Below are 24229 nucleotides of genomic sequence, written 5' to 3' on the forward strand. Positions count from 1 at the left end.
TAGTCGCGGATGCTTTGTCTCGCAGAGGAGACTATGTGACCGAATCCGACAGGACGCCGGATCTTATGTTCCCCTTGACGAGGAGAATAGGTGTTCTGTCCTCTTTCTTGAGGCAAGTGAAAGAAGCTTCTAAGGGGGGTTTTGAGTCGGAGAGTCACCCACAAGACCTCGTCTATGAAGTCAAGGAAGGACTCTACTTTGTGAAAGGAAAATTATATTTACCCACTTCAGAATTTCGGAGATTGGCATTAAAATGGTGTCACGACTCCAAGTGGGCGGGTCATCGAGGTATTAAGGGCACATTGGAATTTCTACAGAGGCACTATTATTGGCCAGTGATGCGCCAAGACGTGGCCAGTTACGTACAATCCTGTGTGACCTGTCTTCGCAGCAAGAGTTCTCGTCTAAGACCTTTGGGCCTTTTGAGGCCTAATCCTGTTCCCGACGGTCCTTGGGAAGTTGTATCTACTGATTTCATCGTGGACTTACCTCCTTCTGAAGGAAGCACATGCATCATGGTGGTGATCGATTACTTCACAAAGATGGCTCACTTCTCCCCATTACCAGGGGTACCAACAGCAGCATCCATGACCGAGACATTCATCAAAGATGTCTTTCGTCTCCATGGTATACCAAAGAAGATCATCTCAGATCGAGGTAGCCAGTACACTTCTCGTTTCTGGAAACATCTCTGCAACCGTTTGAGTATAGAGAGAGCTCGAACATCAGGTTTCCACCCTCAGTCAAACGGACAGACGGAACGTTTAAATGCCACCCTAGAACAGTACCTACGATGTTACGTGAACCTTCAACAGGACAACTGGGTTTCTCTACTACCCCTGGCAGAGTTCTCCTACAATAACTCTTTCCAATCTACTCTCGGTTTCACCCCTTTTTTCTGTAACTATGGCTACCATCCCCGGGCTATACTACCGGTCTCTAATGTCTCCACCTCTTTACCCACAGTTGACTCCACTCTCGCCTTGTTGAAAGACGTCCACCTACAGGCTAAACACAATCTTAGCAAGGCTCAAATGAGATATAAGGACCAGGCCGACAAACATCGAAAAGCGGTGCCTGACTGGGGGGTAGGATCTCAGGTCATGTTGTCCACAAGATATCTACCACGATGGGCACACCCTTCCAAACTCTCCCCTAAATTTCTGGGCCCATACGAAGTCACACAAGTCATCAACCCGGTGGCCTTTCGTCTAAAATTACCCAAAAGCCTTCAAAGAGTCCACCCGGTGTTTCATGCCTCACAACTCAAACCTTTTCTTGCAGACATCTGGTCTCGCAAAAAGAAGAAAACCCCCTTGCCTGCTACTTCGACCCAGGAGGAATTTGAGGTAGCCCAAATCTGTGACTCCCGGTATCGTCAGGGAAGGTTGGAATTCCTTATACGGTGGAAGGGGTATCACTGGTCGGAAAACTCTTGGGAACCAGCCTCTCAGGTACATGCCCCACTGTTGGTCCGCAAGTTTTTTCGCTCTCATCCGGGGAAACCGGGGGGAGGTCTCCGTAGGAGGGGGCATACTGTCATGCCGCGGCAGGGTTGGCGGAAGTGGAATCGCTGGCGGTTCGGTCCGCCGTAGCATTCCGCTCCTCGTCTTCCGTTTACCGCTCTAGTCGTTGTACGCGTCCGTGACCCGGAAGTATAAAAATCCTCACTTCCGGGTCGCATACGCGTTGCAACGTTTCCGGGTTTCCTCCTGTGTTGCTGCCGCTCCATCTCCGGGTGATATTCTTGACCTTCTGCATTTAGTTTCGCTGTTTTCCACTCAGCTGTTTTCCACCCTGCCCAGTGCTTGGTCTCGTCCCTGTCTAAGCCTTTTTCTCCTTATTTTCCTTTTCCTTCCTTTTATCCTTGCTTATTTTTCCCCTTTTTTCAAATTGAATCTACCGGTTGCCAGACCCCTGCCTGCCTACCGGACTGCCTCTGAATTTCCCCGGTATCTACTTGATTCTACCTGTTGCCCGACCTTTTGCCTGCCTACTGGACTGCCTGTGATTATCCTTAGTATCTCATTGAACTTACCTGTTGCCAGACCTTTTGCCTGCCTATTGGACTGCCTGTGATTATCCCCCGAGTCCGTTGGATCTACCTTATTCCAGATTCGGTGCCTGCTCATCGGATTGCACTCTCTTCAGCTAACTCATCTTCTGGGATCCTACACCTGCAATACTACGTCTAGGGGTTTTTTGTGCCTTCCGGCTTTTTTCCCCCCGTGAGGCGTTCTCGGTAGGATAACCCCCGTTGCCCCTATCTTAGTGGCACGGTGGCATCCTATCGAGGGCGTCCTTATCTTCACAAGAAAAAAGAGAAGCCTCCACGACATAAGGACGGAAGGATTAATGTCATGATCTCTGCTTCCAAAAGGTCAGGGTTTTCCCAACTCCCTTGGAAGCAGATCCATAACCCAGGTTCCGAGTGCCAACCAGTCCCGATTGGGACCTTTTGGACCCAGTCCTGGCGCCAGTGGCACCAGGCTCATAAATATGCCCAGTCCCAGCGCTGGAAGCGCCGGGCTCATAATGCTTGGGTGGACTTACCTGCAGCAGACCATGCTGCTTACTTGCCTGCCAGTTGAGCCTCTGATCCTCTTCTGTTTGGAACTACTTTTCCTGTTGGGTGGGGCTGGAGCCACTCCCTAGATTCAGAACACTGGAACTCTTCTGGAAGGCAGGAACTCTTTTTTTACCAGGAACTCTTTTCTTACTTAGGCGTGGCTGTGGAAGGAGACACCTAAGCACTACAGGAGGCTATTTAAACCACACCCGGTGGATGAATCTTGCTTTGCGTTATTCTGCACCCTCTGCAGCAGAACGCTCATCGTGTCTTCTGCATCCGGTCCTGGGCCTAAGGAAAAAGGCTTACCATCCTGAATCCAGTCTTCAGCAACACCTATAAAGACAAGAAAGAACAGGTTAGCATTCCGGCATCTGAAAGGCAAAGGCTTACCTACTCTTTGTGCGCTCCGGAGGTCTTCACACTGCATTCCGGCATCTGAAAGACAAAAGCTTACCAACTCTTCGCATGCTCCGGAGGCCGTCGGCGCTGCATCTCGCATCTGAAAGACAAAACAAGGTGCGTTTAAAGACATTGGGGAACTTTAATACTCACGTGCCATTACTCCTTTCCACATCTAACCCAGTGGGTATCCCGGCACCCTGCAGCCGCTCCGAACTTGTACCTGCAAAATAAAAAGACAGTTAGAGCGCTTCGTGAAGCTGGCAACAAGCGCTTACTTACGTGCTTCCAGGCGCTTCTATCCATCACACGGGCTCCATCTTCAACTCACTTCAGCCCGTCATCCGCCATCGCCGGAACCCTGCAAAACAAGAGACATCATTATTACAGACTTTAAAGACATTTGAGTTACTCGAAACTTACCGTTCGTGCAGTAAACGACGGACAGCAGTCCTCTGAAGTCAAGAGGCCTGCGCTACCTATCCAGTGAAGAAACTGGTTACAGCACCCTGCCCCGAGGCAGATGGAGAGCTCGGCATTCACTTACCTAAGGTGAGAGCGTTAACCTGTGGGGGTCTACAGGAGAGGAGAAGAGGAAAGAGATAGGGACACCCCAATAACCCCAGTTCATTAACCCCGTATTTTCTATCTGCAGACATCTTACTCTGCACGTCAGGCATACAGGGCACAGAGGTCCAGCCCAAAGAGCCAACCGGGTGCTGCATATCACCTTTGAAGATACGGTAGTCGCCCAGTCAAGACCGGCGCCTCTGCGAGAATCAGGTGAGCGTTACAATTAAGCAGAAAGAGGAAGGTGAGGAGTTGGGGGAAGGGGGAGAACTTGTCATCTCATCAGAAGAAGAAGACATAACCGACAACCGTGACAGAACCAGTCTAATGTGCCTTTAAGGTATAGGAGGAACAACGCTCAATTGCTGCTAGTAGATTTGAGGATATACTGTTTTACTGCACTTAGAAGATGCATTAGGATAGCCTGTCTATTGCAATTGGCCTGGTATAGCACCTGGGAGAGTCATAATGTTAGTGTCTCTCTACGCTTACAAAACTGTGAGGACAGCCAATGAATTGAGGAAAGATTATTGCGGGTAGCCTAGATATTGCACTTATAAGATTCCCGGGGTAGATTATTGCACTTATAAGATGCATTAAGATAACTCCTGACAGTTTGAGGGTAGCCAGTATATCTCACATGGAATGTACTATCGTAGGCTGCCCACTGCGCAAAAACGTACTGAGGTGTTCCTGCCTATTACATTGACTGCACACTTATAAGAACCAAGTTGTTAGCCTGGCTGCGGTCGAAACACTCAATAGATACTTGAAATTGGAATCATAGGTGTTCAGGACGACAGCCTGTCTATTGAGATTAGAAGATGCATTAGGCCAGCATGTGTATTGCACTTAGAGATAACATGGCCTTCTACAGATGACCATATCACTCTACTTCAAAGACAAGGTTCCATTCGAGCCTTAAGGTACGTATGCACGCACCACTTCAGTGAACTTCGGTCGCAGGCACGGCTACCTACCTGTATGCATTTAGAATGCAGCGATGACATAAATTTGGTCTAGCTGGACACATAATGCTCCTCCAGGCTTTTACACAGCCCACAACACATATGCCATCTGAATGCAGCAATGACCTAGGACAACATTCGGTTTAGCTGGACATTTAATGAAGTTTTCTTCCTATTACACATAATCCTCTCCACTCAGCACCCATCCACGTGCCTAAATTCATGGGTAGCTTTATGGAGCCCGACCAGCAGCCCCCTAACTCCTTATCTTTGCCAAATACGCACGCGCATTCTAGCATTCACACAATTATTCAAACATTGGACTTCGTTCCCCCAAGAGCGTTCCCACCACAAGCGCGTTGAGGCCATATTAATGGGATAAAGGTGCTATACAAATGACTACTACTAAAATTACAAACTACCACCTGAGAGTCAACAAATGAGAACAAACGTTTGCTGCATCAGGAAAATAAGCACATATTGTGCAACATTTATTTATTGTCGTCATCCAAAGCCCAGCACACCCAGGGCATAATTCTGAACATGCAGGGCTTAAAACATCTAAGCATTCATTTATAAATTAATTCTCTTGTGCAAGTTAACCTTTGCCTGCAGATTAGTGGCATCATCTAATTTATTAAGTGTAGTGGGCACATTGTGCCTGCCTGATGTTAGATGGCAAAGCGGTTCTGGATTTCAGGTGTGTAGCAGAAGGCCTGTGTCCTGTATGATGACGTTATGACGTCTTGTGTTATTTGTAAAACAAAATTCTGCTAGTTCCAGAATTGTTCCGTTTCCTGACATAGGTCAAGCACTGCGCATTGGCTGTGTTAGGCCATAATCAATGTGTCCTTATGTTGTAAAGCAGTCAAGTAGGGTGAAGCCAGTGTTTATAACATGGCCCTAAAATGTGGAAAAGCGTGCCGGAAAAGCGTGCCATCTAAGAGCTGTTATGTAAGGTAGGGAAAGGTAAACAACTTCCCTACTTCAAAACACCTTCCACTATAGTTCTTGTTAAACCGCTGGATGGCAGCAACAAAAGAAACTGTTGTTGCAGCCATGAGCATGTGCTCATGTTTGTTTGTTTGTTTATTTATTTGTAGCGCGCCCCAGACCCGGAGGTAACCGGGCGTGTGTTCAAGAATACTTTAAGCTTACAGGTTACAGTTACATACAGTTACAGATTCCAAGTAATTACATGGTGCATTGACAGCAAAAGGATGACGATATACAAGGTTATATACACAGGTATTTGTACACAGAGGTGTATACACAGTATACATTGAGAGTTAAAGGAGCATGTCGGTGTACGTTCAGTTGCAGGTTGACAGGTGGGTCAGGCGTGAGTAGTCCTAGTGTCAGTCAGTTATAGGTCATTTTCTTTGAGCCATTTAACACAGTTGAGTCTGAAGTGTGGATAGGATTGGACAGACCTTAAGGAAGATGGGAGGGAGTTCCACAGCCGGGCCACTTTGACAGGGAAGCTGTTGCCTCCGGCTGTGCTCAATTTAAATTGGGGTACAACTAGCTGGTTGGTATATGCTTCTCGGGTGGGTCCGTTAGAGGTTCGTCTTTTGAATCTTTCTGTTAGGTATTTGGGGGCTAGGTTATTGATACTTTTGAATGTTAGTGATACTGTTTTAAGTTTAATTTTGTCCGCTGTAGAGAGCCAGTTAGATTGTCTTCTGATGTCTGATATATGCTCTCTTCTTGGGATTCCTAGTGCGGCTCTAAGGGCGTCGTTCTGCAAGGTTTGGATTTTTTGCAGTGTGTGTTTATTGGACCCTATGTATAGTGCGTTGCAACAGTCCAATTTGGAGAATACCAGAGCTCTTGATAGGGTGAGGCAGCTGGTAGTGGACAAGTATGGTTTAGCTGCTCTGATCAGCTTACAGGTGTATGCAGTGCTAGAGGCCATCACACTCACCTGCTTTGTTAGGGAGAGGCAAGAGTCGAGGTAAAAACCTAATGTTTTTACCTCTTTTGCTACTTAGATGGTGTTGCCATCTATAACAAATGATAAATAGTCATTGTTCAGTCTTTTGATATTTTGTGCGTTCCCCAGTATGAGTTCCGTTTTGTCATCATTCAGGCATAGACCATGACGGGCCACCCATGCATGGATGATGAGGTATATCTTGTTCACAAGGCTAAATCCTGTTTGTAATCCCCCAAAAGTGGGATGAGAATCTGAGTGTCATCTGCATAGTTTGTGTAGGTGACACCCAGAAGGTCCAGATCATCAAACAGGGGCTTCGTGAAGATGTTATACATGGTTGGAGAGACACAGGATCCCTGGGGAACGCTGCATGTGATGGGTACTGATTCAGATGCTGCAAAGGTAGAGAAAACCCTCATGGTTCTGCCACTTAAGAACGACTTGATCCAAGCAATGGCATGTGTGGAGCAGTGGGCCGCAGATTCCAGGTGGAAGCAGAGCACATCATGGTCCACTAGGTCAAATGCCGCTGAGAGATCCAATAGGAGGAGTAGGGCAGTTTTTCCACGATCTCTCAGCTCATCGACTTGGGTTTTGAGATCGATAAGTGCAGTTTCGGTACCATGTTGAGGCCTGAAGCCTGATTGTCTTGTACCTAATAGTTGATGCAGCTCTAGGTATTTTTGGATCTGTAGATAACCCACTCCGTCTAATATTTTTAGCAGGAATGGTACCGTAGTGACTGGTCTGTAGTTGGTCGGGATGGAGGGGTCCAGGGTTTGCTTTTTAAGAAGGGGGAGGACCCATGATTGTTTAAGGTTGTCTGGTATTGTGCCTGATGCAAAAGAGGCATTTATACGTTTGGAAATAAATGGGGATAGGTCTCTGGCCGCGTCTTTTATCAGTTGTGCAGGGCATATGTCACCTCGACAGTTGGTTAGTTTGAGCTAAAGTATTATTTTTTCAATCTCTGAAATGGTTACTTTGTTGAAGCTGAATTCATGTTCTGGTTTGGTAGAGGTAGGTGGTTTACCATTTTGATAGGTTGAAGGAGGAATATTTTGTTTATTATTCTCAATTTTGGTTTGAAGTGTGGTGATTTTGTCGTTTAGAGCTTTTTGGATGTTAGAGCACCACGTTTTATTTTTGTCGCAGTTGTCTGGAATAGGGATGGGGTTTTCCAGTTCCTTTAGTATAATGAATAGCTCTTTGGTTCCGGATTTAGCCTGTAGTATTCTGTTGTTAAAATTCTCTTTTTTTGCTCTCCTTATTCCATTTTTGTAAATCTTGGAGGCATTGATGAGAGCCGTTTTATTTGTCTCAGATGGAGTTAGTCGCCAGGCGGATTCGCATTTGCGTTTTTCAATCCTTAGCGATTTGAGAAGAGGGGTGAACCAGGTGTTTAGGTGTGCTCTGGGCTTACTTTTTCTCATTTTCAAAGGGGCGATGGTGTCCAGGGCTTTGGCCATGGTTGAGTTGAATTTGTTTACTAGAGCTGATGGTTTTAGCGAATCAGGTAAGGAATTTAGAGTTGGGAGGATAAGTGGTAGCAGTTTTTCCGTAGTTATGTTTTTTAAAATTTCTGGTTGGTAAGGGGGAGGGGGGGCAATATAGTTTCCTTAGGTTGGTCGGTGTTTTCGTTTATGAGGAAGGTTATTAGCGCATGATCTGTCCAGATTTGTGGGCAGACATCAGTAATTGTTACATTAAAGTTCTGTAATGACATTGGCGATATTGATCGCTTGCAAGTCTTTGTGGTCATTGAAGCCTAAGTTCATGTCTCCCAGAAGGATGTCTTGCGATGAGTTTTTTAGATTATTTGAGAGGATCATAGAGATGTCCTCCTCAAAGGTTCCAATGGGGCCAGGTGGCCTGTAGATGAGGTGTATGTTGATAGACTGAGAGGATGATAAGAGTTTAGCGGTTAAGGATTTGCAGGATTTAGTATTTGAAGGCGTTTCTATTTTTATGGTGAGACTATTTTTAGCGATGATGGCTAATCCACCTCCTCGAGAGTTGGTTCTATCTTCTCTGAGAATCTTGTAGTTAGGGGGCAGGGCAAGCATCAGAGTGGGTCCTGCTGCTTGGTGCAGCCAGGTTTCTGTTATGGCTAGGAGGTCATAATCACCTATTTGGATGAGATCGGCGATTTCGGTGGCATGTGCTATTAATCACCTGGCATTAATAAGGGCACCCTTCAGGGGTGTGTTTGGTTTAGGTGTTGCGGGAGTGACGCAACTTTTCGTTTTGGTAGGTTTATTGCTTGACGTCCGATGATTGTTGATGGGACTGTTAATGTGGGAGTCTCTTTTGGTGGGGGAGGTGTTTAATTTGGGGGCATTACGTTGGATGTCTCTTCTATTACTAGGTTTGGTAACTAGTCTGGCTAGAGGTTCATAGATTTTAGGTAAACTTGACCGTAACTTTGCATTTCTGCTTAAGGTGTCGCACGGGATATTTGTTAGAGGGTGGTGGAGGATAGGTGACTTTATAGACTGTGGGTTAGCGTCTGGGGTGATGGAGGGTCGGTGCTCGTCAGAATTCAGTGTCACAGTAGGCATAGATTGCGGTGGGTGGTTTCCTGTTGTCATTGTGGACCAGAGGGTGGACAGGAAGATGAGGGTGGAGATCATTCTATCCTAGGGATAGTTGTCTATATCTGGTGGGGGTGAGGGGGCGCTGTGACGTCTAGGAAAGACACTAGTAGGTTGTTGAATTCGTGATTTCTAACATTGTAGTAGCATCATATTGATTAGCAGCAGCAGTGGGCTAAGATATAGGCAACACAGGGCTGGGTATAGTCAGCACAATGGCTAAGTATAGGCAGCACAATGGCTAAGTATAGGCAGCACAAGGCAAAGTATAGGCAGCACAAGGCAAAGTATAGGCAGCACAAGGCAAAGTATAGGCAGCACAAGGCAAAGTATAGGCAGCACAAGGCAAAGTATAGGCAGCACAAGGCAAAGTATAGGCAGCACAAGGCAAAGTATAGGCAGCACAAGGCAAAGTATAGGCAGCACAAGGCAAAGTATAGGCAGCACAAGGCAAAGTATAGGCAGCACAAGGCAAAGTATAGGCAGCACAAGGCAAAGTATAGGCAGCACAAGGCAAAGTATAGGCAGCACAAGGCAAAGTATAGGCAGCACAAGGCAAAGTATAGGCAGCACAAGGCAAAGTATAGGCAGCACAAGGCAAAGGATAGGCAGCACAAGGCAAAGGATAGGCAGCACAAGGCAAAGGATAGGCAGCACAAGGCAAAGGATAGGCAGCACAAGGCAAATGATAGGCAGCACAAGGCAAAGGATAGGCAGCACAAGGCAAAGGATAGGCAGCAAAAGGCAAAGGATAGGCAGCACAAGGCAAAGTATAGGCAGCGCAAGCTAAGTATGGGCAGCGCAAGCTAAGTATGGGCAGCGCAAGCTAAGTATGGGCAGCGCAAGCTAAGTATGGGCAGCGCAAGCTAAGTATGGGCAGCGCAAGCTAAGTATGGGCAGCGCAAGCTAAGTATGGGCAGCGCAAGCTAAGTATGGGCAGCGCAAGCTAAGTATGGGCAGCGCAAGCTAAGTATGGGCAGTTAGCACTATTTTGCAATATAGCATCCGCAATATTCAGGACGCTTACCGTTGGTAGGCTAGATGCAACATATACATACTAGGCTGAAATAGGCTAGATTCAACACAGGCAAAGCGGGCTGAGATGGACTAGAGACAGCATAGGTACGGTGCAATGAACTGAGTACAGGATAGACACAATCAGCATTACAAATATGGCAATTGATTTTACTTATTGCACTAGGTCAGGACAGGGTAAGCGCATGGGTACGCGGCAGCCTGGCATAATAGAGGTGAGCAGTGGGCCAGGTCAACTTTGACTAAGTGGGCATAGGGCTCAGTATGCAAAGTACAGAGAATGTTCTAGGACAAATCAGAGTAGGCAGGTTTAACAGTTCTACAGTACCTGGGTGCAGATTAGCATTTTCTACAGTGCCTAGATACGAATTTCAGCGCTAGGGCTTGGAATGCTAGGTAGTCTCAAAGGTGCAGGTTTAACAGATTAGCATTTTCTACAGTGCCTAGATACGAATTTCAGCGCTGGGGCTTGAAATGCTGGGTAGTGTCACAAATACGGGTTTCACAACTGTACAATACCTAGGTCCAAAAACAGTATGTGGAGGTGGCATGCTAGTGGTGGTAAGACACAGGTACATTTGAGCTAGGTACAGGTTTAAGAGTATAGGCCAGAAGAGTTCACGAGGATGGGAGCTGAAGCTGAGGGTGGCGAGCCTCTCGAGTGATTGCGCAATCTCGAGCTGCTAGATCAGATGTATGGCAGGGGGAGTCTAGTGTCGCGCGTGTTTGTGAGGCAAATTGCTGCACGCAGAACATTAGAACATCATTGATAAATAGCAGTGGGAATGATAAGCGGTCTAAGTCAAGTAGCAAGCATTCTATTTCAGCTAGATGCCGTGCATCGGTATGTAGAGCACTTTTTCGTTTGCCGGTATGCTATAGTGCTGGATGTAGTAGCGCACAGACTATGACTTACTGTGCAATGGGATGGATTAGGTGACCATCCGCGACACGGCTACTGGTGGGCGCTCAGATGAGGGGCGCAGGATGACCACAAGCACGAGATTGTCGGGTGTGTGTAGGCAGAATGAGGCAGCGTGTCATCGCCTTGAGCTGGTTGCGCACGGTCAGCTGTGCCTTAATTCGTGCCTTGGCTCGGGCCGGCGCTCGCCTGCCGGCGAGGAGTGATTGGCCTGAAGAAAGACGTATCAGCCAATCGGGTCGCAGCAAAAACAGCTGATCAGAGGTGGAGTGTGGGGGAGGTCGCATGGGGCATGGCGGCCATCTTTGGAGGGTGTGCTTCACGTTCAGGACAATGGCGAAGTTCCGTGCAGATCCAGGAAGGCTCTTATTCTTAGTGTAAGAATGTAGAAAACACCAAGGCAGCTTCTTTCCGAGTGGACGCTCGTAGATAATGAATATTAGGAAGGGGTCTGCAGCGCTTCAGGTGAGGGGCTTCAAGGCTGTAGGTAACAGGCCAGGGGCATACCTTTGCATTTGAGTGTGTTGATGCGGGTGAGGCTGCTCCTGCAGCATGAGGTGCGCCGCGTGAGCTCCTGCTCTGCTTAGGGCTGGATACAGAGTGTGGGCACCGTCAGCTGTGCCTTAATTCGTGCCTTGGCTCGGGCCGGCGCTCGCCTGCCGGCGAGGAGTGATTGGCCTGAAGAAAGACACGTTTGGCACAGATGACGTACTACAGACGAAAAAGTTTCTGAATGAGCAATTGTAATTTATTAAAGCTAATATTAATGTTCAAACAAGTTAGTATCACAAGACTTAACCATGATGGAAACACAGAATTAATGCACGAGTCTTGAGGACCGTTTGAAAAGGGAAAACTGAGCTTAGAGGGGGGATGGAATGTAAGGGAAAATGGTCACATCATGTACTAGTGTACACTCAACGGAAACAATATTTAATGCTGGCATGTACTTCGTGATAGTAAACGATCTAAAGAGTAGGGACATGTGCGCTGTTTGTAAAGAAGGCATCAAAAGCATGAAGCACAGTATTAAATTAGGGACAGTGACTCAGTTATGTAAGAATAAACTGAACAAATACGGAACACCATAACAACCAGACTTATTGCATAATCACATATTTGGTGTGATTATGCCTTCTATTATATACACATTATTTTGGGTAGCACTCATCAATATTTCAATTTGAATCTCTATAATTTAAGATAAATGTATGTATGTATTCAACTTCTTTTCTTGGCGCACACCAGTATTCCCTTGGCCAATGGGTTGTAATGAGTTACTAATTTATATCATATTGAATTCAATGCGAGTATTGATGGCACTCTTATTAGTGAAATACCTTCCTACAACAATAAATTATTCCTTCAAAATGTGTTATTTATTTCAAAATGTAAAACATTGTTTCTTGGTAAGTTTCTTAAAATAATCACACACATCAATATTCTCACAACAGTCAAGCAAATCAATATCAGTTATAGTATCTGTATTGTATTCAAAATACAAGAATAATTTAAGATTGTCTCTACTATATATTTCCACAATTGACAACTTATAGGGTACTGCGTGTCGCAGTCCGTTTCGTCACACGTTTCAGACAATCACTGTCCTTCATCAGCAGATCCCAAATTGTCTTATTAAAGAGTAATCAAAATAAATCTATGTTTCCCTCCAATACCTATTTCGAACCAAAATAACTTCATATTATTCTTAAACATGCTATGATTCTCACTAACTTCATTCAATAACCTAGATGAGCTGTGATAAAAACATCCTTCATTAAACTGCCTAAGGAAACAGTAATTTTTACATAAATTGCTGTGTAAATATTCTTTTCTTAAACAAAATGCTTCAATTACATGATGTTTCTTGATTTATTTGGCTGTTATGAGAATATTGATTTGTGTGGTTATAAGAAACTTGTTGCAAAGAAACAATTTATGGGCCTCATTACAACATTGCCGGTCCAGAAACAAGGGTGCTGGTAAACTTACCAGCACCCTTGTTTCCGAACTGGCAAATTACAATTTTGCCTGCTGGGGCTGCTCCGCCCGACAGGTCTGACCCTTCCGGGCACAGCCGTCACGGTAGCACCAGCACCATTATCAACGGTGCCAGTGCTTCCGTGAACCCATTCCCGTGGAGTCCGATGGGATTCCACGGGAACGGGGAACAACATCTACTGGTACCTAGCTTGCCAGTCCAACGGGACTTGTAATGTCCTGGTGGCACCGGCAAGCTAGGTGCCTGTAAAATGTCAGGAGTCCGGCGGCAACCCACCGGTAGCACCGGCAGGGTTACCACCGGATTCGTAATGAACCCCTATGAGTCATAGAAATTCATCAGAATATTATAATTTTTGAAATAAATTACAACACAATTTTGAAGGAATAATGTACTGTAGGAAGGTATTTCACCAATAAGAGTGCCATCAGTACTCACATTTAATTCAATGTGATGTACCCCACAACAAACAGACAGCATGGGGGTGGGGCAAAACTGTGAAGGGCTCTAACAGGTTTAGATGATATTTCTATCTGGGTATTTAATCAGAGTGTCTTTAACTCCAATGACAAGTGTATATTGAAAAACGCTTGCTAAATTGCCAGTTGGAACTAACAATACCTATTGAGCGCAGAATAAATGCAGAATAATCACAATGCTTTCTCTGCTGTTGCACAGATGTGCCATCTCATTAGTGCCTGTTGCGTACTGAAATCAAAGCGTGGTAACAGCAATCTCATGAGTTCTAGTTGCTGCAGCATAATTGTACACAGCTCAAAACAAAAAGATTGTCACCACCCACAAGCATCTGCAAAGCCAAGCCAGAAGCACTGAGCAGAGCCACAAACAGACCCAGACTAGATACACCAACCAGCCCTCACCAAGAAAGGCCAATGTGCCCCAACATAAAACAGACAGTGACCCCATGCAACAGACACTGGCTCTCAAGTACAACATGATCAAGACCTCGCCGCAAAAAACCAAAAGCCATTTCCTACCTGCACATCCGAATGCTAGATGATACCGTGATGAGGGGCTGAACTTGACACAGCATACATTGGCTTTTGCTTCGATGCTCGCAACCGAATTGTCCAGGTTAGTTGACCAGAGTTTGACTGAAAGAGAAACGGTTACAGTAGAATTATTTTTATGCTGACACTGCTTTAACAGACTTTCCTACTTTTGTGCAGGCAACAAGTGGCATATGAACACCCTATTTGGGAATCAATCCTGGACAGAACATCCAGCGCATTTTCATAAAAGGGAAGTTTTTTATTTCGTTTTTTTCCACATGCACCTTTCCAACATATATAAAAGATAACAGAATCGTAAGAATATATAACAATTTTTTTTTCATAAAACAGCTTTTTGACAAGATGATGATATATACTTGTCATATTTCATTCCTCAAGTTGGGTGAGTTTTACCTGGACAAAACATAATATATGTACCAACGAGAGAACTAAGGCATTGCTACGTCCCCACATGCAGCTCAGCCACAGCAGCTAACAAGAGAAAGATGTTAGAGAAATAGGTATTTGGCCAATGTTAATAATCTCTGATTTTCAAAGAAGTTACAGAATATAATCAAGTGCTTCAATGTTTCCAGCTCAGTGCTACTGCGACAAAAAGCAACAGAGGCCATTGTTTGCAATGCCCTTATTAAGTTTCCAGTATTTTGTACATACATTAGTGTGAAATAGATTTAATCTGCATCTCATGTAGACATTCCTGACTCGATTACAAGGGAAGCATATTAGATGGGGCACGCAGAGATGTTTCTCATGTCTGAATTTTGCATATTCTGCATACGATCGATATGTGGCAATGTGGTCCGAAGTGAGAGACTAGTCGTATTGAAAAAGCTTTTTCTTCACAAGCGCTGGACGTGTTTGGAGATCTTCAGGCTCCATAGCAATCAGAGAGCAAAGACATCATTTGAATGTTGAATAACAAGATCGACGATGGTGAGGAGTTTGCCAACATTAGTGCTAATTCCTCATATACAGAATTGGGCAGAGGATGGGCATAATTGTTAAGCCTTCTCCATTGAAGCTTTGAAGCCAACAAAAACAATACACGCTCGTGGAGGAGTATGACATTGGGCAAACTTTTGTGGAGACCAAGGACCGTCTTCCAAATTAGACCTTGAATTTTGTTAAGAATTATGCCAATGTCTAGCAGGCAAAGATCAAGCTCATAAAGATTGGTTGCCCCCAACTTTTAGAAGGTAGAAGTCAATAAATGGCATGTGCGAAAATTTGCAATGTTTATAAAAAAATGAGCTTCATTCGAGCCATCACTGTGGCAATTTTGATAGTTAAGGAACTATGCCACATCTTTAGAGAGTTGATATTTGCAAGATTGTAGCCAAAGTATGTCAGTCCCATCGTACGCTGGATTGGGTTGTTGTCAATATTCCATTGGAATCTCACCCATTTTTTCTTGTTGGAGAATACAAGAATATTGGATTTTGTTGAATTAGTGACCAGGTTGTGTTGTTTGCAGGATAAAGAAAAGCACTGGAGTTTCTTCTGTAACCCAAAAGGTGTATGGTCAAAAAGCATGACATCATCGCCCAATGCGAGCCAAATGTCGCAATTCTCCTAATCTTACCGGGAAGCTATCAGAATTAAACCACAATGAGTTGATGTCGGCACGGTAAAGGTTGAAGGGTACTGATGCAAGATTGCACCCTTGCTTTACACAGATTTCTGTGGGTATTCTGTCAGTAAGTAACCCAGACTGGTCAATGTGTATTCTGTAGTTAGTTTGGGCATGCAACAAAGCAATGGTTGCAGTGATAGGAGTTGGAATGCCATAGTGTTGCATTTTTTGCCATAGGGTACCAGTAATTACAATGTCAAATGAAGATGACAGGTCAAGTAAAGCCATATAAATTGGACTATTTTTGGACTGCTGTGAGGATGCCAAGAGGTGGGCTAAAATGGTGGCATTCAATGGAGTGCCCATTAATTTTCTGAAAACAGTCTGAAATCGGGATAGGGTGTGATGAGTTGCAATAAAACGATTCGGATCATTAAGTATCAGTGTGGCAAATACCTTGGCAGTGACTTCTATCAATGCAATTGAGTGAAAATTGTAAGGGATTTCAATTGAGCCTTTTTTATGCAGGGGGATAATTATTGATGTTAACCACGATGGCGGAATAACCTTGGATTGAAAAATGATGTCATAACGACACTTCAAGATTGTTGCCCAGAAGTGAGGATCATCTTTCAAGACACAGGGTGGAATCCCATTGGGACCTGCTGCTTTAGAAAATGTAAGTTGTTTAAACGCCCATTGCACGTCCTCGACTTCCCATGGGCATTTGGAAGGGATGGAACTTGTTAATGTTTGAACATCAAAAGGGAGTAAATCCCTGAGGCAGTTGGTATTTGCTCTTGTAATATAGTGTCCAAGAGTCACCTGAGATTGCAGATTGAAAGAGGGGTACTTGACGGCCTAGTTCTACTTAGTAGATTGATTTGTTTGTTTGTTTATTATTTGTATAGTGCTCCAAACCCAGAGGTAGAAGGGTGCTTAAAGGAGAGAGTTACAGAGCGAGATGTATACAAAGTCAAAATACAATTTCAGAAAGGCAATTACAAGTAGATTTCAAAATAGGCAATTTCTAATAAATACAAATATATAATATAATACACCATTTTGCAGATTTTGCAAGGATGGTTAACCGGACGGAGGTGTATACATATGTTTGGGGGGTATGTGTTACTCTTTGTTCAGGAGCCAGCCGATAACCTGTTTTCTGAAGGTCTGGAAGGACTCAATAGTTTTAATGTTGAGTGGTAAGATGTTCCAAAGTTGGGAGGCAAGTACTGTGAAACTGGCACCTCCAGTGTAACGCTCACCTGATTCCCGCAGAGGCGCCGGTCTTGACTGGGTGAATGCCGTATCTTCAAAGGTGATGTGTAACACACGGTTGGCTCTTTGGGCTGGACCTCTGTGCACTGTATGTCTGACTCGAAGAGTAAGATGTCTTAGGTAAGTGAACGCCGAGCTCTCCATCTGCCTCGGGGCAGGGTGCCGTAACCAGTTTCTTCACTGGATAAGGGTGCAGGCCTCTTGACCTCAGAGGACTGCTGTCCGTCGTTAACTGCACGAACGGTAAGTTCTGGGCACTTCAAATGTCTTAAAAGTCTTTTGTAATGATATCTCTTGTTTTGCAGGGTTCCGGCGATGGCGGATGGCGGGCTGATGAGAGTTGAGGATCGAACCCGCGTGAGGAATAGAAGCGCCTGGAAGCACTTAAGTAAGCGCTTGTAGCCTGCTTCACGATGCGCACTAACTGTCCCTTTTATCTTGCAGGTACAAGTTCGGAGCTTTAGAGAAGCTGAAGGGTGCTGGAATACCCACTGGATTCGGCGTGGGAAGGAGTAATGGCACGTGAGTAATAAAGTTGCCCAATGTCTTTAAACGCACCTTCTTTTGTCTTTCAGATGCGGGATGCAGCGCCGAAGGCCTCCGGAGCGTGCGAAGAGCTGGTAAGCTTTTGTCTTTCAGATGCCGGAATGCAGTGCGAAGACCTCCGAAGCATGCGAAGAGTAGGTAAGCCTTTGTCTTTCAGATGCCAGAATGCAGCGCGAGGCGTTGGTGACAGCCGATGGACCAGGTAAGAGATGCGCTGCCACTGAAGACCGTAGTGCTAACCTGTTCTTTCTTTGTCTTTACAGGTGCTGCTGAAGACTGGATTCCAGGATGGTAAGCCTTTGTTCCCTTAGGCCCAGGATCAGAAGCAAAAGACACGATGAGCGTTCTGCTGCAGAGAATGCAGAATAACACAAAGCAAGATTCATCCATCGGGTGTGGTTTAAATAGCCTCCTGTAGTGCTTAGGTGTCTCCTTCCACAGCCACGCCTAGGTAAGAAAAGAGTTCCTGCTTTCCAGAAGAGTTCCAGTGTTCTGAACCTAGGGAGTGGCTCCTGCCCCACCCAACAGGAAAAGTAGTCCCAAACAGAAGAGGATCAGGGGTTCAACTGGCAGGTAAGTAAGCAGCATGGTCTGCTGCAGGTAAGTCCACCCAAGCATTATGAGCCCGGCGCTTCCAGCGCTGGGACTGGGCATCTTTATGAGCCTGGTGCCACTGGCGCCAGGACAGGGTCCAAAAGGTCCCAATTGGGACTGGCTGGCACTCGGAACCGGGGTTATGGGTCTGCTTCCAAGGGAGTCGGGCAAGTCCTGATCTTTTGGAAGCAGAGATCATGACATCCAGCTCTTTTTAAGGAGAATTTGGGCACCGTCAAGCATAAAGTGTTGAAGGATCTGGTGGCGGGTTTCATGGTGAATTTATTGGTGAGGTATGGTGGGGCTAGGTGGTTTAATGCCTTGTAAGTGAGGCAGATGGTTTTTAGATCGATTTTCTGTCGTATGGAAAGCAATTTGCATGATTTCCTAATCGTGGATATGTGCTCTTGCCTGGGGATGTTGAGTGCAGCTCGTAGTGGCTTGTTTTGAAGTACCTGCAATTTGTTGATTATAGATTGGTTAGCACTTAGGAACAGACTATTGCAGTAGTCCAATTTAGACTGTATGAGGGCTCTAGCATGAGTGAGGCAGTTATTAGATGATAGGAAGGGTCTACTGGCCCTAATTAGTTTGCCTGTGTAGGCAGAGGCTGAGGCGATCATTTTAGTTTGTTTGGTGAGGTTAGAGTTGGCATCAAGGTAGAAACGTAGAGTTTTTACCCTTTTGGCGATAGGGATGGTGTGACCATCAATAGTGATGTTGTTGTAGTTAGGATTAAGTTTAGACAGGTTACTAGGAGAGCCGACAAGGAGGAGCTCCGTCTTCTCATCATACAGGCAGAGGCCATGCGAGGCCATCCATTCCTGAATGATGGAGAAGATTTCATTAATCCGAGTGACTGTATGGTAATTGCCTGTGATGGTGAGGAGTATCTGGGTGTCATCTGCATAATTTGTGTAGGTGACACCCAGACAGTCCAGTTGGTCAAATAGGCTTTGTAAATATGTTATACAAAGTAGGGGAGACACAGGATCCTTGTGGGACCCCGCATGTGATAGGGATGGGGTCTGCTGCAGCTGTTGTAGAGAAAAGCCGCATGGTTCTGTTCGCCAAAAAGGATTGTATCCAAGTGACGGCAGAGGGGGAGAATTGAGCTGCGGTGGCTAGGTGGCTGCAGAGGATTTTGTGATTGACCAGGTCGAAGGCCGCTGAAAGGTCTAAGAGGAGTAGGATAGCGGTATTACCTTTGTCTTTGATTTCATCCATTTGACTTTTGAGGTCAACAAGAGAAGTTTCAGTTCCATGTTGAGGTCTGAAGCCAGATTGACGAATTCCTGGCAATTGGTTGGATTCCAGATATTCCTGAATTTGGATGTAGGTGACTCTGTCCAAGATTTTTAATAGGAAAGGGACTGTGGTGATGGGTCTGTAATTGGTGGGTATGGCTGGGTCTAGTGATTGTTTTTTTTAAAGTGGGAGAACCCTTGACTGTTTGAGGTTGCTGGGGACTGAGTTGTTGATGAATGATAGGTTGATAAGTTTAGTGATGAAGGGGGATAGATCTCTAGCTGCGTCTTTTATGATCTGGGCAGGACAGCTGTCCCCTTTGCAGTTCGAGGGTTTTAAGGAGGTGATGATTTTTTGAACTTCTATTGTGGTTACTTTCTTGAACGTGAAAACTGATTTGGTATCAACGGGTGTAGGCGAGCTAGGGTTGGTAGACTTGTTGTTGGAGAGTTGTTGACGTTTGTTCTCAATTTTAGTTTGGAGTCCAATGATTTTGTTATTAAGGGCGTTTTGGATGCTGGTGCACGACGGTTTGTCTTTCAAACAAGTGTCTATAGGTGGGTTGGGATTTTCTAGTTCTTTTAGAATTTTAATTAATTCTTTGGTGCAGGACCCTGCCTGTTCGATCCTGAAGTTGTATGCATCTTTTTTGGTGCAGACTATCTCACTTTTATATAGAGTGGATATATCCGTAAGATTTGATTTGTTATCTGCAGAGGGGTTGGTTTTCCATAAAAGTTGTGCCTTAGCTTTCTTTTTTCTGAGTAGTTTAAGTTCGGGGGTGTACCACGAGTTCAGATGTGCTCTTGGTTTGTCTTTGCGCAGTTTCAGAGGGGCAATGGAATCCATTGCACTGGCCATGGACTCATTGAAGGTGTCAATCATTAGGTTTAGATCAGCGTTAGCGGGAAGTGTGTTGAGGCTGGGTAGGACCAAGGGTAGTAGGGCCTCGGCAGTAATGTTGCGTTTGTTTCTGGTAGGGCAGGCTAGTGCAATGGGGCACTTTTTGGGTGCTACATGATTAATGTTGATTTCAAGAGGGATGAGGTAGTGAGCCGTCCATACAAGAGGTTGGGGATCCTTACAGATTGTGTTGCAATTGTAAGTCGCTACCCAGTTGATAGTTCTACCTTTCTGATGGGTAGGGAGGGCATTAGGTTGTGCAAAGCCATGTGCGGTTAGGGCATTGGCTAAGGATGCAGCAGGGGCGTCGTTGGGGTTGTGGTAACCAAGGTTAAAGTCTCTGAGGATAATGATTTGTGCTGATGGCTTGGAATTTTCAGCAATGAGAGAGGTGATGTCTTCTTCAAAGACCCCAGGGTGACCTGGGGGTCTATATACGAGGTGAAAGGTGATCGTATTATTAGGGGAAGTTTGCAGCTTGACTGTGAGTAGCTCACAGGATTTGAGTGACACTGAGGATACTGATCTAAAATCTAAGAAGATTTGGATATGATCGCTACGCCTCCTCCTCTGGCGTTGGGTCTATCAGCTCTGAGGATAGAGTATTTGTCAGGGATGGCTAGCGATAGGTATGGTCCGGACGCATAATGAAGCCAAGTTTCAGTTAAGGCTAGGAAGTCAAGATCATTAGTTAGAATAATGTCGGCAATTTCTGTGGGGTGGGCAGCAAGGGATCTGACATTGAGTAAGGCTCCTTTTAGTGGGAGTGGTTTGGGCTTATTGGGCGACAGGTGCTTCTTGTTGGTTTTGGTGTTGGATTTGGGAGTGGGCCTGCAGGTTGTAGTCAGGAGTCTGGTGCCTAGTCTATTGTTACGGGCTGTGAGGTTAGGCGTGATAGTGGGGGTGGGTCCTGGAAGCTTGGGTGAGGCTGGGGGCTTAGTGTTAGGTTTGGTGAAGTTAGACTTAGTTGTGGGTGAGGCGCTGTCTAGAGTACTGGGTCTAGGGTAGTTGTTGGTATTGTCAGCGTTAGTTGGGAGGACGGTGTTTATGGGGGGGGTGGAATGTAAGTGGTAGGCATGTGGGAAGGGGGGCAGGGATGGTAGGAAGGGGGTGGGGTAGGGGATAGGGTAGTGCCTTGGACATCCAAGTTTGGCGAGGCTGTCCTTGAAGGCTATATAGTAGTTACCGCTGCAAGGTATGTTGTCCAGTATGACACAGAAGGGGAACATGATAAGAGACAACCAGGTGATCATGGTCAGGCTACAGGTTCCGCAGTACTGGTGGCCTGGGTGGTGGAGCACGTTGGATGAGCGACACAGGCTGGGGTAAGCAGGTAGCTAATTTGGCTTGGGTAGGGGTAGGTCTATAGGGCAGCACCTAGATTCAGGGTAATACACTTAACTAAAGTGCAGTGGGGCAGCACCTAGATTCAGAATAGTGCATTGGCTAAAATGCAGTGGGGCAACACCTGGATTCAGAATAGTACATTATTCCACCTAGATTCAGAATAGTACATTGGCTAAAATGCAGTGGGGCAACACCTAGATTCAGAATAGTACATTGGCTAAAATGTAGTGGGGCAACACCTAGATTCAGAATAGTACATTGGCTAAAATGCAGTGGGGCCGCATCTAGATTCAGAATAGTACAATGGCTAAAATGCAGTGGGGCAACACCTAGATTCAGAATAGTACAATGGCTAAAATGCAGTCTAAGTATAGTATGCGGTATTATAGGCTAGTGTTGGTTTCCGTGAATAGGGCTATTTCAAACTGGCGTTCCATAAGGACAAGCTAAGTCAATGCAGCCATGGGTTTGGGCAGCTGCCGTAGTAACTAACAAGTTATGCTGATTCGGAGGGCAAACAAGGGATCCTGTTGCAGTAAAGGTAGCTATATGCAGATGTGCTACATCAATGCAGACTCGGCGCGTAGGACATATTAGGTATTTCACAATACATTACAGTAGACAAAGGGGATGACTGATTAGCTGAATTCTAATGTGCAGAGTGGCGCCAAAAAGCTTTTTGCAATATATACTTAAGGTGCGCAACCGTGCTAATGATATTGCAAAGTCAGGGAATGCAATGGCTCATCGAGTAGTCTCCATAGATTTGTATAGAGATTAGGGCAGTTATTTCAGAGCGATGGCACGATTTGGTAAGGTGTCGTTTAGTTCAGAGGGCAAGCGCTTACCTAGAGCAGTATGCCGACAGAGTTCCATGGCCCTCGGCTCCTTTGGCCCTGGACAGGCTCAGGACAGGTGGAGAGCCTTTGTTGTGCGTGCCTTCGTTTGTGTGGGCCGGCGTAACGCCTACCGGCGGGGGATTGGTGCATAAGAAGCACCCAGTGGCCAATAGTAACGGTCTGGTGACAGGCAAGGTGATGGTGCTGCCTCTACCAGCGAGCCGCCATTTTGAAGTGGTTAGGCCTCGTGTGCCTTAATCGAGACATGCAGCACACTCACTAGGTGCAATGCGTGGGCAGTAGTAGATCAGCTTCAAATTGAAAGTAGAAATATGCAGAACGGTAGGAGTGCGATCCGTCGCGTTTTCGCAGGCAATTATTATTTTTTTTTTTTAAATTTCTTTATTGGTTTTCAACACATATAAACAGTGGTTAGACAATGCAATATGTGTGGATCAAAAACAACATGTCTTAACATACCCAACCTTCCCGCCCCACCCCCCTCCCACCGAGACCGCAGTGAAGTCCTCAGATATCCTTAGGCACGAGCCGTTCGCAGGCAATTATATAAATTGTGGGAATTCTCCAGGCAAGCCCAAGGCCTTCAAAGCAAAAACAAAGATGTGATGGCTGGAAGGTTTAGACTGAATCTTAACCACTGGCATTGCTCGGGGCAACCCTCCAGACCATCCTTCTTCGCCTGCCAAGCCATTACAGAAGGGGAAAGACCATATGCAAATCAGGCTTGGTCCCACCCCAAAAGGGGCAGTCCAGCCTGAACCGCTAGGTCACATCCCTTCTGCACGAGACCACAAGCATCCCCAAACATGTTTCAGTGGTCTGGGGGGGTTGCCCAGAGCATTGCCAGTGGTTAAGATTCATTCTAAACCTTCCAGCCATCACCTCTTTGTTTTTGCTTTGTCACCCCGAGTGGGACGGGTATGCCCAGACGTGGGTCCCGTGCCTGCTGGGCCTAGAGATCCAAGCTACTCCTCACTGATGAGCCCCAACAAGGGCGAAACATGTTTGGGGATGCTTGTGGTCTCGTGCAGAAGGGATGTGGCCTAGCAGTTCGGGCTGGACTGCCCCTTTTGGGGTGGGGCCAAGCCTGATTTGCATATGGTCTTTCCCCTTCTGTAATGGCTTGGCAGGCGAAGAACGGTGGTCTGGAGGGTTGCCCAAAGCATTGCCAGTGGTTAAGATTCACTGTAAACCTTCCAGCCATCACCTCTTTGTTTTTGCTTTGAAGCCCCAGGGCTTATCTTACGCTTGCATGATGTAGTGCAGCCTCCGGGGCTGTAATTGCTTGATTGTCCTTCAGGTGACGGTCAAATTGCATCTTTTTCAAATCTATTTTGTAAGTAGAGCACATTTTTTTTGGAGCGAAATATAGACCGAAAAGGCTACAGCAGACTTTTGTGGGCATCTCATTTCACAATGTGTTTGTATTTGAAGAAGCTTAATTGCTTTAATGAATTTATTGGGATGCAATGTTGTCCTGTTGTATTGTTCCTGAGAAGCTAGGCTTGTGAGATGCATATGTATCATCTGGGCGTTCCATGAATCCGCTTCATTGCGCACGGATCCCAATAAATCAGGATCCTTTACAATCCAAACATCCTGGCTAACTCGCAAGTCAGAAGAATACACAAACTGGGGTTTGAACGGATAGAAAGGGTGCATCTGTCCATTAGCACCAGTACTAGATTGGGTTTAGATTGAAAATGTGTAACTGAAAAAGATGTGTTGCATTTTAAAATCATGTGGTCGCCCAAGTTGGGATTACATATATTCAAGGGGGCACTGTTGCCTGCTAACAAACGCGATATCGCAATGTAATCTATGCACGAGCTGCTGTTGCCA

The 24229-nt window shown here is 45.7% G+C and overlaps 1 protein-coding gene across 1 annotated transcript in view; it reads right to left on the reverse strand.

The window, feature by feature from the left end:
* COP1 (COP1 E3 ubiquitin ligase) overlaps positions 1-24229 on the reverse strand; it is a 1876694-nt gene that overhangs the window by 772850 nt on the left and 1079615 nt on the right. The window contains exon 15 of the mRNA XM_069641145.1: positions 14000-14116. Coding sequence (XP_069497246.1) covers positions 14000-14116 — 117 coding nt within the window. The remainder of the gene's footprint in view (positions 1-13999; positions 14117-24229) is intronic.

This window comes from Ambystoma mexicanum, chromosome 1q (genome assembly GCF_040938575.1).
Source record: "Ambystoma mexicanum isolate Mex_15411 chromosome 1q, UKY_AmexF1_1, whole genome shotgun sequence".
Taxonomy (NCBI): Eukaryota; Metazoa; Chordata; class Amphibia; order Caudata; family Ambystomatidae; genus Ambystoma; species Ambystoma mexicanum.